This window comes from Branchiostoma belcheri, unplaced genomic scaffold, assembly GCF_001625305.1.
Source record: "Branchiostoma belcheri isolate BF01 breed outbred unplaced genomic scaffold, Haploidv18h27 scaffold28, whole genome shotgun sequence".
NCBI lineage: Eukaryota > Metazoa > Chordata > Leptocardii > Amphioxiformes > Branchiostomatidae > Branchiostoma > Branchiostoma belcheri.
The window spans coordinates 1,846,748-1,864,073 of record NW_017803887.1 but is presented as its reverse complement, the minus strand read 5'-3'; the positions used below and the strand labels follow the sequence as shown (position 1 = coordinate 1,864,073).

Here is a 17,326-nt window from a genome sequence, read left to right as displayed (position 1 = left end):
ACTTACTAGACTATGTTGTCATGTCTGTTTGTCTAAGTATGACTATAGTAATTTGTCTTATACAACTGTTGTGCCATGAAGCAAAAAAATAAAGCCAGCATGCTCCTTTCGCTTCCCAAGAACAACGGGAGAATCCCTTAAATAAGGAATAAAATTGGCTTGCCTACTCCAGCTTATCCAACGCATCACTCAGCTTCCTCATGCCAGGGACATGCGTCAGAAACTGGTCATCTTTGATCATTTTGTAGAACCAGGCTGGAGTCTGAAATAGGCGTGAAGAAAGCACACACAGGTCAGTTTAAGGTAAACTTCGTGTGACCCATCTCATCTCACTGTACATGTGTTGAATGCAATTTTCTTATCACTTGCAATAATTAACCACCCGCTTTCATTTCCTACGATGCACCAGCTACTTATATAACCATATTGAAAGAATTATGACGACTACAACTGATACGACATCGTCCGAAGCTTACCTCCTTCTTCATCATCTGTAGGAAGCGCAGGTCCTTCGCGTCGAGACTAGTCCCAAGCTGCCTGAAAAACAAAACAAGACAAAACAAGAACTGTTATAAAATAATTTTTTGACTTGCAAAAATATCATCAAAACATAACAATGAATTGATCAGATATTCAACCTCATTTCATACGTGACAGCAACAGCCGGTAAACAAATACAAGAATGATCTTTACCATTCAAGCTGGTTCTCCTGTGCCCACACCCTGACGTCTTTCTGTGTCCAGTCGTGAAACGTCGGCCTCTCCGGTTTTGGGGGAACTGTAACGACCTCTGTAACTGCAGCTGTGTGTCCTTTCCCCCTGTCACCTAATGCGGAAGTTATACATAGAAATGTGATTTAGCACAGAGGATCACTGATGAAGTAACGATAAAACACATCCCCTTATGTAATTACTATCATCATCATCATCATTACTATACCTCCCCACTACTTCCTTTATGAAAGTTACATGTATCTTTCCTAATACAAACAGTTCATAGTCACCATTGTCAGCAACTTCTTTGGCCTTTCTCAGAAATACTGACCTATCCAGTTCTGACAAGTGACCTTGATGAAAACGTAAGTCAGATGACTAGGCAAGTAAAAAAGCAAAAGGTAAGATGTACCTATTTCCTTCATAAGTCTGCCCATCACGTCCTCAAAGCTTTCGTCGCTGTCGAAGTTGTAGTACAGGTTGGCTCCGGATAATATCCCCAGCCAGCCGTCTGGTTTGTAGTTGCCTTCCATTTTCAGTGGAATGATTGGTGTTCGCCTTGTGCCTGCATATTCACACTCTGATATTTAAAAAAAAAAGATGTGTAAAAGTTACAGCTAAGGAATGAGATGACGAGGACAAATGAAAAGCTAATGGACAACATAATAGAAAACAAAAACCTAATAGACCTAATGATATACATAGTTATGGTATTGATGTCAACATTGAAAAAAGACTGATTGATAAATGGATAAACAAAAAGAAACAAATAAAGATCGAGGTCACAAACCTCCCCTTTGTATGTTGGGTACCAATATGGCAAATAGATTTCAAATTGGAAATAAAATGATATTGATTCTTACAAATCTAAAATTAGAAGGATATTTTGTTGTTTAAGAAGTATGACATAACCAAAATCCAACAGTCGAGCCCTCTCATGAATGTTTAGTTCATTAGCACCATATTTGCCTATATATGCCAATCAATATATGCAGCACATGGCATACATGTACTATACGGTAACCAATAATACACGGTACTCAATAGTGTAAGGGGTACTCTCAATAGCGAGTAAGAAAAAGAAACTTGTACTGTTGCCTACCTAGTCTGCAGTTGGTGCTCTCCTTGTACTTGCGGGACATACAGATGAGCACCACAGCTGCACCCTCCACCGCCCCCGCCATGGCTTCAAATGTAGAACCGCCCATCTCATAAATGTCCATCCACACCTTGTAGCCGTTGGACTCAAGCACGGTTTTGATCTGTAATGACAATGAGGGTATGCGCCGAATGCCAATGGTTACATGCTGCAATTAACATATTCATATTAATTCTCACTATACAAAAATAGGTAAATAGTGTACATAAAAGACTGTTTTGTTTTTAGAAAAAAATAACATGAGTCATTGCTATAGTTGACTGTCTAATCCCATGGGCCAGCTCTTGGTGTTTTAGTAACTAGGATGTGAAGTTTCATTCAAATTTCATACCCTTCGCTTTTTGTACTGTGTCGAATACTCATTTCTATACATTGTACCATGTACAATACAATTATTGTTGTGCAATGTTCGTTTTACTATAATACAGCATACTAATTTTTGGCAAGATATTATATACCTTATCAAGTCATGTTCAGATAAGTTTGGGGATGCACGTAGTATGTTCTGCAAAAAATCATCATTTGCTTGAATTTATCGAAGATATACAAAAATCAATTTAGTACCTGCTTCACGATTTCCTGATGGTCCCATTGATAACTGAGCATTACATGGCCTGAAATTTTGAAAGAGGAAGAATTTTTGTTAGACACGATGGTAGCCTTACAACAACTGCAATATTTTCAAAATGATCCTCATCACCTGGAGCACTCCAAATTGATAACGCTACTCAACACAACTAAAAATTGGTCGTACCCTTTTGTATCCGGGATTCCTCATCTCGCAGTTGCCAAAGAGCTCCGCTAGCGGTCTTTGTTATATCAGGATTCCCACTTTTCTTCAACTCCTGCAGCTGTGGGATGACTGACCGGATCTCCTCCCTGTTTCTCGGATGGAAGGCGAGTTGTGAGATGGCCCGGACTGCATGGAGCTGCTCCTCTTCGTCTCCTTCAGTCATCAGTTTGAACAGAGGTGGGAGGACACCTTCTTCCACCAGTGTTAGCTAGTGAAGATCGTGAAGAACACAACGGTTATTCAAGACGAATATATCACTTTCTGCAATTTCTTTCCGGGATTAATAAACAGACAAACAAAGCCCTCCATTCTACGAAACTTTGGACATACCGCGGCCGTATTCAGGTCTTGACAAAAAACAAACATTAAATTCCGTTCAAATACGTTGGGCATTGCTCCGTGTTTTAATTTGTAAATTTCAATTTTTCTTATCAATATGATGGTAAAGATTTGACAATGTAAAGTTGCTATTCATAAACCCTGCAAGCTGATGATACTAGAAACCTCTAAAAATGTTACCTTATTGTTATCATCAGGAGTATCATTCACTGCCAGTCTCTCTATCCCCATGGCCAGCTCTGTGGCGCTGAAGTAGGTGCCCTCTACTGTCCACAACTTTGTTTCATCATCTACTGTCTTAATAAACAGATTAGTGATGAAACGGATGACAGAAGGATCTGCCACGATGCCCAGGTTTTTCTCGTCTGAAATAAAAAGCAACGCTTGATGAATTCATCGTGATAACTAGAGTTCCACGATCTCATACCTTCGCCAAATGATGTTAATCCTTATGACAGACAAATTATTAATTATTACCCCACTATGCAAATAGGAACCTCATTGCCATGAATTATATCAGTTGATAACCAAAAGACAGTCTTGTTTAAAATTCTCTCACCTAGAGCTTTCGACCAGTCACCCTGGTCTTCCTCAGTAGACTGACCCAGTGAAGCTAGTCACATGGCTTCTTTGAAGTGTGACGTCAACACTGGGTCAAAGGTATCTGGTAGACGATGTCGGCCCCCGTCGCGATTCAATGAAGGGTGATGGGTCCTGATGTAAACGTCACACTTCAAAGAAGCCACGTGACAAGCTTCACTGGGTCAGTCTACAGCACGTCGGCAGAACGCACTGCACCTGCGCGAAACCCGTAATGTATTGTACATAGCACTTCGGCAGAACGTCTCATATAAGGTCGTATTCGCGCATATAAGGAAAACATTTCGTCTGTAGTTTCCAAATGTTATGTCGGAAAAGATATCCTCTGCAACAGGCAAAATTCTGATGCAACGTTGACCAAAAATCCATCGAAAACCGTGAAAATACAGGGTTTTGCGCAGGCGCAGTACGTTCTGCCGACGTGCTTCAGTCTACTGAGGAAAACCTGAGTGACTGGTCGAAAGCTCAAGGTGAGAGATTTTTTTGTTGGACCAAAAGTTTTAACTTTAAACATGTAACTACCAACACATATGAACTTTCATGATAGTAAAAGACAGTCTTATTTTATACGCTACTTCTTCCCCAACACAAGAGCTACCTATCATCTCAATTTCGTGACATCTCCAAAAACAGCCACCAGGAGGCCAATATTTGACCTTGACCTTTGTCTTCCTAACACCTACCAACGTACCAAATATCGTAACAATATTATAACAATATAATTATATAACAATCCATAAAGGTGTTCTGAAGTTATGCTGACTATAAATGTGCGGAAACACAAACACACAGACACACACACACACACATACACACCAAAAACAATACCTCCATTTTTCATGGAGTTACAAAACCTGGTCTGAATTCGAAGGAAAGTCGTCAAGTTAAAACATTATAACCCAGTACTCACCAATTACATACGCCAGTGTTAAGGTAGCAACGGTCTTAAAATTTTCGTTGTCCGCCTTCAGATAAGGAATCAGACTTCCTATCGCCTTGTTCTCTCTGAAGAGCGGTCTGGTGCTTGGTGACATCCTTGATATGTTGTACAAAGTACCCAGAGAATTGGAGGCTGTGTCCTTACATCTCTGTGGGATACATCCAATTTCACAAGCATTTTCGTTTTTACGTGGCAGCAGATAAAATGTATGAATCTACATACATCGGCATCAATCATACATTGTCATTAAAAAGATTTCTAGACATCTACACAGTCATGGCGACATGATAATACACGTACTGATATCTCATACTAATTTTCTGCGTTATACATTGCCATTTTTGCTTGGCAAGTTTTTATACGTTGTGAACAAGACTAGACTGCACTGAGCATCACAGGCAATACTTTGCTAGGCAAAGGCAAAATTTCAATTGAAAGCTCTATTGTCGAGAAATGTAATGTTGGTCGTCATAAAGAGGAAAAGCATTCATCAAAATAATGATGTGTACTTTTTCAATATTTACCATATCCTGTTGAAGTAGGAGTTTATTGATATGCCTCCTTTTTGCTATTTTGTGGACAGTGTAGTAAACCGACATTAGGAATTCTTTGCACTGACCTCATCAGTTCTCCAAGTCTCCTTGCATTTTTGAAGGTCCTTCACCAGGATAGGAATAATTTCGGCCTTCACTAGTTCTTCAGCAAATTTTTGGCTACCGTCCGAGTAGTTGTGACAACAGAGGTATAGGATCCGGAGCTCCAGGTAGGACCATGTATCTTCAGAGAACCCGCCATGCTCCATCCCTCGCAGCCACGCGATGTTACTGGTGAAGACTTGCGCGGCACCGATATTTGCCAGATGGTCGCCCAAGTACTGCTGTTGAGATTTCGTTTCATACGTACTAAGTGGATCAAGGATCTTGGTCTGCAGAATGGTTGCGTTGTCGCTCACAGCTGACAAATGTCCGGTAGTGTTCTTAATGGTCTCGATAGCCTCGGTCATTTCTTCAACGACAGTGGCAAGAGATACAGACGTTGATGATGGTACAGGGGATTCACACTCATCCGGCAGCGAGTTGATAGACGACGACTCCTCAGCCATGATTTGTGGAGAACAGAGCGTATAGAAAGATATATGGAGAACACGATCGGTACTGTTCACGACTAATTCTCGATAATCAACCTGCAACGTTAACGTACAGGATATCTTAGGGTTAAAGCGTAGCGCAAACGTATTGGGCACTTCGTATACAACAAAGCGACTCTTGTTGAGTGACGTGCCGTGGGACTGACAATGATTGACTTGGCATACCACTCTGGCTTATTTCTGACAGTACATAGAACTTTGTTCACAGTAGTGGACTTTACATAACAATAAACATCTAGTCAAATGCGGTAATTCAACTTACTGCCATTGTTATTGATTAAGTCCGGTAGTGTTTACAAGGTAAACATTACCCCAACCCCACTGGCATTTACCTGGGACATTCTACAATACTTCCCTTGTATTTACTGATACCATTGGCAAATCCAACTTTTTCGCGTGCGGTCATGAGCTAGAGGAACTCTAGACAGTATCATAAGGTCAAAGACTACCGGTCGTGAGGTAGTAACACTCGCCAGAACGATACAACTTGTAGAGTTTGGGAAAGTGAAAGTAAACGTGTTGACCTGCTGTAACTCATGTAATGTAAGCACCAGTGCCAAGTAAACCTCGAATTCTCTTGTTTGTACACTGCTAAAGGTGGAAAGGCATCAGGCAATCAGCAAATTTCTATGTCTTTCGGAGATACGACGGTAACACTGTGGAAAGCCACTTACCTTTCACTGCTGTCCGACAAGAGGTACAAGATTGTTCTGGACAAAATGGCGACCAACGCGACTGTTACTGAAGGTTGGCCGTGAATGCCTAGCAACAACACTTTGTGTAAACTGAAATGGCAGTCAAGCACAGATCTGTCTGATTTGTTGTTCCCAATTCAAGCGCTCATGCACAGATCGGGGCGTAGGTGCTTAAGTCAGGAACATCATAATAACTTTTTGAGGTGGATATTATTTAGACTACCTCCTTTTTTCAAGCACGTATAAATTTTGCCTCATTCGTCATGATAGAGTTGTTTAAGACGCTATGCACTCATGTTTCGGAATCTGTTGTTCAGCGTAACAACATCGATCTAGCTGCTCAAGTTGCAAAACTCAACCCAAGCTGGGTGTTATAACAAAGGCGTTGTTTTTCTGGTCAAGGTAACTACATTAAAAACATGTATGGTCCACATTGTCCCTGACAGCTTTTGTTGGCATGCAAGCACTTTCAACGACAACAAAAACAGATAATTAGATATCGTTGGCCACTGTACAAACTAGGGATTGGCCATCCACGAATTTTAATTTTCTGAAAGGACGTTTTCCAAAAGGCAAAGGAAAGTGTCCTGAACTAATTACTTCGAAAAGTTATCTAAATAACACGCAACATTATCATCTTTATAGACGTTTCAATACCTGGTAGAAAATCAAATGACAAGAACTGAGACAGTGAACTACGAGTATAGGTCTGTGGTACAAAACTGTTCATTTTTGTAGGCATACAATTATTACACAATCTTCTTTTTAGGTGACCATGGAGTGCGAAGTTGTGTAACGTTTCCCAACACAGTATTAGCACCTTTAATATTATAACAAAAGTGCAGAATGGTTGGAAATAGCACACAAAAATACATTAATAGTACATATAACGTTATATATATACTGCTTGTAACTTACGTAGGGCAGGGTGATTATCATCATATTTTTAACATGTTCACACTCAGATATTTCGCCAATTTTCCTATTTCTGTAATATTCTTCAGAAATAAACTGTAGCAGACAGACATCTAATATATACATTGTTGGTATGAAGAACTACCAGTCTTGTATACTTCTTTCAACTTTTATCAGTGGTACATTTAGTCTCCCAGCAGGTTGCGGAGACATGATTGTAAAATTAGGATGCCAAGGTATTCACTGATAGGCCAAAAGGTACAGTTTTATAAATCAAAGCATAATATAAGACATCTGCTTACAGATAAGTACATAATTACTAGTTTTTGATCATTGCCATTTTTTTGCATATAGTGTATGATATTTCATGACAATACACAGTATTTCATGTTTAATGTATGATATTGCAGGTATTTGTATTTCATGTTATTAATGTTCAATATAATTGTAATCTGGTTTGTATTTAATATTGCAATCTGTATTTATATTGTAGCGTTGGGGAGGACAACTTGTAAAGGTGTCAATGCACCTGTTTTGTCCTCCCTTCCACACTTGTAATTGATTCCACACTTGTGGTGAATTCAAATAAACAAATAAACAAGTAAACAAACAAATAATATCAGATAACTTGACAAAACTTTCTGGTGTGTTTAAGGTTGATAATATCTACATAATAAATTGAATCACAATACTCATACAAAATATATAATTCATTTGCATCTAACCTGGCATGTGCGTTATAACTTAGATGATTAGATTAACTGACAAGAGGATGATCCTTTAACCACGGATTTGTCTTGTCTGAACACTTGTGACCGCTGAGTCTGCTCCAGATTATCCAGTGCGTCACAGAACTTCCTCCTGCTGGAGATGGTCTTCAGTCCCAGCTCATCCGCGATCGACTTGTAGAACTCGGCAGGAGCCTGGAACAGAAGTACATACGCCATGCTATTAATAGTCGTAGTTGGAATGGATCTTTTGGTGCATAAAGCAACAGAAGGTGCCCCTGATACTGATATACAAGTTTCCAACACGCCCTCAGAACAGTCTACGTAATATGTACTGTTACCAGCTGGGCTGCTAGATCGCATGATAGTGGGCTATTTGGAACACGGAGCTGTTGGCTAATCTCCAAGCAGATTCAGTGGCGCCTGTATCCGTTAACCTCCTGTAACCACTGACTACTCTTGACCAGTTTACCTGCCAGTGGTGCGACAGAGTATGTCGCTCAAAGACTAGTCTATATGCTACCAGAGGGCCTTTATAGTAAATGTTGTACTACTTCACAATGATACTAGAAGGGGGCGAGCCATAATAGGCTACAAGAGATGGTATCCAAGTATAATGATATGTATGATGATATAAGTAAGTTCAAGTAAGAGAAGCACGTCTTTAGCTGATACGTGCATGATTCAAGGGGGCTGTACTGAATAAAACAGATAGGGCACTGCATCGAGAAATATCTGGTTATATACATTAGTTTAAAATTAACGTGTTACCTCCTTCTTCACTTTGCGCAGAAAGTGTAAGTCGTCTGGTTCTAATCTCGTAAGATCTCTGAAACACAGAGAAACACAGGGATAAGGGCCTTAAGCTTGTACCATTTGGCACTATCTAATCATCAATGAACTATATGTACTACAAAGCCTTGGCAAAATATGTAACTTTTCAAGCTCTCTATTTTTTTGTCTTTAAGGCTTCGCTTTATAGTCCCGTCATCGTGATTGAGTGAGAATGAGTTACAAGACGTACACAGAACTAAGCAAACGACATGCATTCCTGCTGTGTTATGACATGAAATGAGCTGTACCCTTCCAGCTGGTTCTCCTGGGCCCATGTCCTGACGTCCTCACTCGCCCATTCGTCAGGGTTTTGTCCCTGCGGTTTGGAGGTGACCGCGGCCATCTTGAGCTCCATAACCGCATCCGTCTCTGTAACTTCGGGCGCATGTTCTTTGCCTCTGTCACCTAATACGAAAGTTACATACTCAATGAATAGTTTCATAGGTTAGTCAATCAACTCTTGCCGAAGACTGGAAAAGTACCATGGCCATTGGATAGAGAGGACAATGGACCTTTCCTGACTGTTCATCAGTCAACCAATGACAACATGGCAATTAGTGGTTCGACCAAAGAAAGAGTGGCTGCGTGTAGGTCAAATATTTGCATTTTTACCGAGGTAGGCCATAAGAAAGGCCCATAGATGCCTTTCCTAGATTTAAGTGGATGTACATGTATATGGAATAAAAGATTACTGATTATTACACTGATTACGATATTATTATAACTGATAACATGACAAAAAGGATCGTATATAGAAATGTACCTATTTCTTTGATAAGCCGGGCCATCACGTCTTCAAATTTGTCCTGACAGTCAAAGTTGAAGTACAGACGAGCGCCAACCAGGAACCCCAGCCAGCCGTCAGGTTTGTAACTGTCCTCCATCTTCAGCGGGATGATGTCAGTTCCTCTTACTCGGGTATATTCACACTCTGTCAGAGCAGGAGGGCAACAAATGTCAACAATTATAGAATGGTCCTCTGCAATACTCAAGCAATTGGCAAACTATTCATGTCCGACATTGGTCATACATTAAACGGAGTAAAGGCAAACCAATAACGAAACCCAGGAAGATATCAGCCAAACGCAGTAAAATATCAATTCAATCAATTCAAAAGCAAGGCCAAAGGGTATCAAGTCAACTGCATATTTTCAGGCCAATTTGATAGAATCTTACTCCTCATAGATCTTCATGTAGATTGTACACATACCTCCTCTACAGTTGACGCTCTCCTTGTACTTGCGGGACATACAGATGAGCACCACAGCTGCCTCCTCCACCGCCCCCGCCATGGCCTCAAGAGTGGAACCGCCCATCTTCTCAATGTCCATCCAAACCTTGTAACCCTTTGCCTCGAGCGCGGTTTTTATCTGTATTGTAATTTCAATTTGGTTCATGTCATTTTGAAAGTATACATAAGTTTACATATAAAGTAAACATAATAAACATTGGTGAGACTAAAATGTCTGCGACGCTAAATGATTAACTCAAATGCGTAATCACTATAACTACCTTCTTGACGGTTTTCTGGTTGTCCCATTGGTAGCTGAGCATCACATGCCGAACACGGCTGGCTTTTCTTCTGTCATCGGTCACTACAACTGTGGTGAAGTTGTGAAACAAGTTTGATCAGGTCGTTAACATACCATTTTTCAACATGTATGTATGTATGGTACTAAGGATAATCCATGGTCAAAGTGCCAAACTAGACACTAGACAGGTTTAATAAACAGAATTATTTGCTCGTACCCTTCTGTTGACGGGATTCTGCATCCTGTAACTGCCACAGAGCTCCGTTGGCGGCATTTACTATGTCAGTATTCTCGCTTTGTTTGAACTGCTGCAATTGCGGGATGACCGATCGGATCTTCTCCCTGTTTCTCGGATGGAAGGCGAGTTGTGAGATGGCCCGGACTGCATGGAGCTGCTCCTCTTCGTCTCCTTCAGTCATCAGTTTGAACAGAGGTGGGAGGACACCTTCTTCCACCAGTGTTAGCTAGTGAAGATCGTGAAGAACACAACGGTTATTCAAGACGAATATATCACTTTCTGCAATTTCTTTCCGGGATTAATAAACAGACAAACAAAGCCCTCCATTCTACGAAACATTGGACATACCGCGGCCGTATTCAGGTCTTGACAACAAAAAAAACATTAAATTCCGTTCAAATACGTTGGGCATTGCTCCGTGTTTTAATTTGTAAATTTCAATTTTTCTTATCAATATGATGGTAAAGATTTGACAATGTAAAGTTGCTATTCATAAACCCTGCAAGCTGATGATACTAGAAACCTCTAAAAATGTTACCTTATTGTTATCATCAGGAGTATCATTCACTGCCAGTCTCTCTATCCCCATGGCCAGCTCTGTGGCGCTGAAGCTTGTGCCCTCTACTGTCCACAACTTTGTTTCATCATCTACTGTCACAATAAACAGATTAGTGATGAAACGGATGACAGAAGGATCCGCCACGATGCCCAGGTTTTTCTCGTCTGAAATAAAAAGCAACGCTTGATGAATTCATCGTGATAACTAGAGTTCCACGATCTCATACCTTCGCCAAATGATGTTAATCCTTATGACAGACAAATTATTAATCATTACCCCACTATGCAAATAGGAACCTCATTGCCATGAATTATATCAGTTGATAACCAAAAGACAGTCTTGTTTAAAATTCTCTCACCTAGAGCTTTCGACCAGTCACTCTGGTCTTCCTCAGTAGACTGACCCAGTGAAGCTAGTCACATGGCTTCTTTGAAGTGTGACGTCAACACTGGGTCAAAGGTATCTAGTATACGATGTCGGCCCCCGTCGCGATTCAATGAAGGGTGATGGGCCCTGATGTAAACGTCACACTTCAAAGAAGCCACGTGACAAGCTTCACTGGGTCAGTCTACAGCACGTCGGCAGAACGCACTGCACCTGCGCGAAACCCGTAATGTATTGTACATAGCACTTCGGCAGAACGTCTCATATAAGGTCGTATTCGCGCATATAAGGAAAACATTTCGTCTGTAGTTTCCAAATGTTATGTCAGAAAAGATATCCTCTGCAACAGGCAAATTCTGATGCATCGTTGACCAAAAACCGTGAAAATACAGGGTTTTGCGCAGGCGCAGTACGTTCTGCCGACGTGCTTCAGTCTACTGAGGAAAACCAGAGTGACTGGTCGAAAGCTCTAGGTGAGAGATTTTTTTTGTTGGACCAAAAGTTTTAACTTTAAACATGTAACTACCAACACATATGAACTTTCATGATAGTAAAAGACAGTCTTATTTTAACAAAGAATGCCATTCTAGCATTTCCTTATAAATTATGCAAATTAGGTCCATATTTTAATAATTTTTGTTTAATGATGTTCACCTTCACTTAACTTGCAAATACCCTAAGTATGACCATGGAACTTTTCTACCTCCAGGGCATGACATTTAATAGTCCTGTCATGTAATGGAACTAATTTATAGAATTTCCTCATAAATTGTGCGAATTCCTTCAAAATTTGCATAATTATGTCAAGCATCACTTAACTTACCTGCATATCAAAAACCGTGATATCAAAAACAAACACACAGACACACACACACACACACACACACATACACACCAAAAACAATACCTCCATTTTTCATGGAGGTAAAAAAACTTGGTCTGAATTCGAAGGAAAGCCGTGTTAAAACATTCTGACCCAGTACTCACCAATTACATACGCCAGTGTTAAGGTAGCAACGGTCTTAAACGTTTCGTTGTCCGCCTTCAGATAAGGAATCAGACTTCCTATTGCCTTGTTCTCTCTGAAGAGCGGTCTGATGCTTGGTGACATCCTTGATATGTTGTACAAAGTACCCAGAGAATTGAAGACTGTGTCCTTACATCTCTGTAGAATACATCCAATTTCACAAGCATTTTCGTTTTCACGTGGCAGCAGATAAAATGTATGAATCTACATACATCGACATCAATCATATACATTGTGATTAAAAAGATTTCTAGGAATCTACACAGTCATGGCGACATGATAATACACATACTGATATCTCATACTAATTTTCTGCGTTATACATTGCCATTTGCTTGGCAAGTTATACGTTGTGAACAAGACTAGACTACACTGAGCATCATAGGCAATACTTTGCTAGGCAAAGGCAAAATGTCAATTTTTAAATTGACATTTTGCCTTTGCCAACAAAGTATTGCCTATGATGCTCTTTTGTCGAGAAATGTAATGTTGGTCGTCATAAAGAGGAAAAGCATTCATCGAAATAATGATGTGTAATTTTTCAATATTTACCATATCCTGTTGAAGTTGGAGTTTATTGATATGCCTCCTTTTTGCTATTTTGTGGATAGTGTAGTAAACCGACATTAGGAATTCTTTGCACTGACCTCATCAGTTCTCCACGTCTCCTTTAATTTTTGAAGGTCCTTTACCAGGATAGGAATGATTTCGGCCTTCCCTAGTTCTTCAGCAAATTTCTGGCTAAAGTTCGTGTAGTTCTGGCAACAGAGGTATAGATACTCCATGTATGGCCAGACATCTTCAGACAACCCGCCATGTTCCAATGCTCGCAGCCACGCGATGTTCCTGGTGAAGACTTCCGCGGCACCGATATTTGCCAGATGGTCGCTCAAGTACAGCCTCTGAGATTTCGTCTCGTATGTGAAGTGTGGATCAAAAACCTTGGTCACCAGAATGAATGTGTTGTCGCTCACAGCTGACAAATCTCCAGTAGTGTTCTTAATGGTCTCGATAGCTTCGGTCATTTCTTCAACGACAGTGGCAAGAGATACAGACGTTGATGATAATGATGATGATGATGATGGTACAGGGGATTCACACTCATCCGGCGGGGAGTTAATAGACGACGACTCCTCAGCCATGATTTGTGGAGAACAGAGCGTATAGAAAGGTATATGGAGAACACGATCGGTACTGTTCACGACTAGTTTTCGATAAACAACCTGCAACGTACAGGGTAGGCAAGGGTTAAAGCGTAGCGCAAACTCATCGTGTAATTCGTATGAAACGTACATGTGACCTAGGCCTTCGTAGTCGACTCTTTTTGAGTGACGTGCCGAGTAGAGGGACTGACAGTTCTTGACCTAACATACCACTCTAGCTTATTTCTGACTGTACATAGAACTATAGAACTTTGTTCACAGTAGTTGACTGTACATAACAGTAAATGTCATGTCAAGTGCGGTAATTTAACTTACATTTTAATTAAGTTAGGCCTGTATTGTTTAAAAAGTAAACATTACCCCAACCCCACTGGCATTTACCTGAGACATTCTACAATACTTCCCTTGTATTTACTGATACCATTGGCAAATCCAACTTTTTCGCGTGCGGTCATGAGCTAGGGGAACTCTAGGCAGTATCATAAGGCCAAAGACTCTCGGATGTGAGGTAGTAACACTTGCCAGAAAGATAGAACTATCTGAGTTTGGGAAATGAAAGTAAACGTGTTCACCTGCTGTAACGGTGACTCATATAATGTAAGCATTGGTGCCAAATAAAGCACGAATTCTCTTGATTGTACTGCTAAAGGTGCTAAAGCATCGGACAATCAACGATTTTCTGTATCTTTCGGAGATTCGACGGTAACACTGTGGAGAAAACGTCAAAGGCCACTTACCTTTTTCACTGTCTGATCACAAGATTGTTGTAGACAAAATGGCGACCAACGCGACTGTAACTGAGGGTTGACCTTGGAGGCTTGGCAACAACACCTTGTGTAAACTGAAGTTTACACATTCACCTCATTTACATATGGCCCCTTCTGAAGTACACGTATTGCTGTTCCCCATGTAAACAGGTATGCACACACCGGGGCTTAGGTGCTTAAAACCAGAACGTTGACCTTTAGGGGCGTATTGTTAAGCACTACGGTAACCTCAAGAATGCATGTTTCCTGTTACAAAGAAGGTGATATTTTCGGCAGACATGTTCTGTAAACACGATAACCCGAGAATGCTTATATGGATTGTCCTATTTAGCAGGTGGATGGGCAAGTGGTAATACAAATTATTAAATATGATTATTCCAATCAGCCCCTCATTTTGATAATTTGAAGAAATCCTACAATGGCTTTCTTTGTCATTGGGTGACACATATGATTAACTGTTATAATTTATGCAAACTTAAATGATAATCCTATTTGCATAATAAATGATAAGCATTTATAATTGATCAGTGGTAAAGATAAAATCATCTAGTGAAGGTATGAGTTCGTGGAATTTCGTAATTACTTCGTCATGACAAAATTGTTAAAGACTCCTCAATCCCAAACTACTTCTAGAGGTGGTTTCGAATCGGTTTCCCGCATCGCGATTTGCGTCTGAACGCAATGTGATTTCAATGTGACTTCGCCTGGTCGTGGATTACGGGGTGATATTTCTTTATTTATATGCACTACCAACTTTTACGTGGCAGCAACTTAAAGAGCAGTAATGGTCAAATAATGTGTCCGTTCTAGGGCGAGCTTCACCGCCTCTGGCGGGACCACGTCGGCATTCGGCCGAGATACGCTGGGAGGGGGGCATCAGCAAGCAGGTCGTTGACCTGTGACATTAATAACACGCTACCTTGCGTGTTTTCATCAAACAACAATAAATGTAGCTCAGGCGAATTGTGATCGGACACGGTTTTAAAGGAATGTGTGGCACATGGACCAGATGTGAGGAATGCGAGTTACCCGAATCGCGGTTTGGGTGACTTCACATAAACAAGGCTTTTAACTCGATAAGCCTGTTTGACGGATTCTTTAAGACTTGGTTTCGTAACTTGTCCGTCCCGTAAATAACTAACGTCAGAGAGACTCGGGTGCTAAAACTGAAGTTTGGTTACCAGGCTACGATTTCGTAGTTTTAAAAGGACGCTTGTTTCCTTTCTACATCCTCTCCCCTGTACCGGTATTTTGGTCAATGTAACTATTATACAAATATGTGCTACCCATGTGCTTGTTGATTGATGTGCTTGAATGTATTAACATGTATTGTTGTGATATATATACTTTTAGCACTTTTAATAGCATTAGAATGTAGCGGCTCAATACTCCCATGTTTTATATCGACCTCTTTTGTTCACATACGCATTTAGCTCACCTGGGCAAGAACATGCAATGAAGGTTCATTCATTCAATTAACACTACAAGGTGTTCTTCCTACTGTGATCGGCAATTGATAGTTTTTGGACGAGAAATCCCCGAATAGGGCGTTAAGGACGGCAAGATGCTAAATATAATCCTTCAAATGAAAATAACACAAAAATCACACACAGCATCATTTTCCTAGATGTACAAATATTTAGTAGACAAATATGTGATACAGGGAACAATTTTTGAGGGCTGTCCAACTTAAGAGCCTACGAGACTACAAACTAAATGTAGTACAAAAATCTTCGTGTGGGCATACTAGAAAATCTAGCTTTAAGGTGACCATACAATGAGTTGGGGGGGGGGGTATACATGGTCCATCGTACTTGCACCTGTACAACAAAAATGCACCATTCTTGGAATAAGCCCACCAGAAGTCACATACATCTTCTTTGTATCATACTCAGGGCCAGGCGGTTTTCACAATATTTTACATGGTCACACTGATACGTTTTCCCCTTTCTACAAAATTCCCCCTTCTGTGAGATGTAAGTTAACACTATACAAATTGTAAACTTTGCTCACAAAGACTTAACTAATACAACAAAGAAACATCATGTACATGAACGTAACATCGCAGTTTGCTAGCTATGCAGAGAGGAGGGGACACCATATCGGACCTTCACACTACCAGTTATCTTGTACACTTTTAATTCTATTCAGCGAAACATTAACATGTAGTCTTCAAACAGGTGTTGGAGGTTCCAAAATTTCTGGACTTTTACAATAGAATAATTTGGGTAGCCATCTGTTTATGGTGTGTGTTCACAAATAAACATATGAAATAATGTCAACCTATGATATTGACCTAAATTGTAGAGACATCGTCATTGAAAAAAGATATCCACTACCTCCGTTGGGAAATATACACATGTTCAGCTTCATTTGGACAAGGACGTGCTGTAAGCCATACTTACATGCCACTCGAAGACATCTTTGTGTTTAATATCCATATTTACAGACCCTACCTTAAGTTTGTAATGCAGTTTGCTTTAAGAAGTGGCAAACCCTTTCTTGAAACACTGACATGAAGATGAAAAATCTTAAAGCAAACATCTAACAATTACAATCCTTTATCAGTATCAGCACCACTTTACAATGTACACGTCCAAGGAATTATCAGCAACTTTAATATAATGTGTAAATATCTATTATTTCGACATGTTTCTGCTGCCTTGAGAAGAAAGATTACAAATGACTTACAGTTTAAGGTATAATACAAGTACAAACATCTCGACACCTAATGCTGTCCCTACCTTCCTCTACCCCGCCCCCTCCCTCTTCCACCCCGTGTCCCCCTCTCT

The 17,326-nt window shown here is 40.3% G+C and overlaps 3 protein-coding genes across 3 annotated transcripts in view; all 3 read right to left on the bottom strand.

Annotated features, from left to right (window-relative positions):
* Positions 1-163: 163 nt before the first annotated feature.
* Positions 164-6,489, bottom strand: LOC109472556. The gene is made up of 11 exons (XM_019772339.1): positions 6,367-6,489; positions 5,165-5,728; positions 4,516-4,693; positions 3,186-3,370; positions 2,628-2,874; positions 2,438-2,487; positions 1,817-1,976; positions 1,127-1,294; positions 694-826; positions 477-537; positions 164-262 (listed from the first exon to the last, which is right to left on the bottom strand). Exons 2-11 carry the CDS (start codon positions 5,645-5,647, stop codon positions 164-166), a joined length of 1,764 nt encoding a protein of 587 aa, XP_019627898.1. The 5' UTR covers positions 5,648-5,728; positions 6,367-6,489.
* Positions 6,490-8,007: 1,518 nt separating this feature from the next.
* Positions 8,008-13,746, bottom strand: LOC109472555. The gene is made up of 10 exons (XM_019772338.1): positions 13,252-13,746; positions 12,565-12,742; positions 11,173-11,357; positions 10,614-10,860; positions 10,377-10,465; positions 10,075-10,234; positions 9,628-9,795; positions 9,113-9,269; positions 8,802-8,859; positions 8,008-8,225 (listed from the first exon to the last, which is right to left on the bottom strand). The coding sequence occupies exons 1-10, from the start codon at positions 13,744-13,746 to the stop codon at positions 8,055-8,057; spliced, it is 1,908 nt and encodes a 635-aa protein (XP_019627897.1). The 3' UTR covers positions 8,008-8,054.
* Positions 13,747-15,963: 2,217 nt separating this feature from the next.
* Positions 15,964-17,326, bottom strand: part of LOC109472554 (pre-mRNA 3' end processing protein WDR33-like) — an 18,115-nt gene continuing 16,752 nt past the window's right edge. The window contains exon 20 of the mRNA XM_019772337.1: positions 15,964-15,972. Coding sequence (XP_019627896.1) covers positions 15,964-15,972 — 9 coding nt within the window. The remainder of the gene's footprint in view (positions 15,973-17,326) is intronic.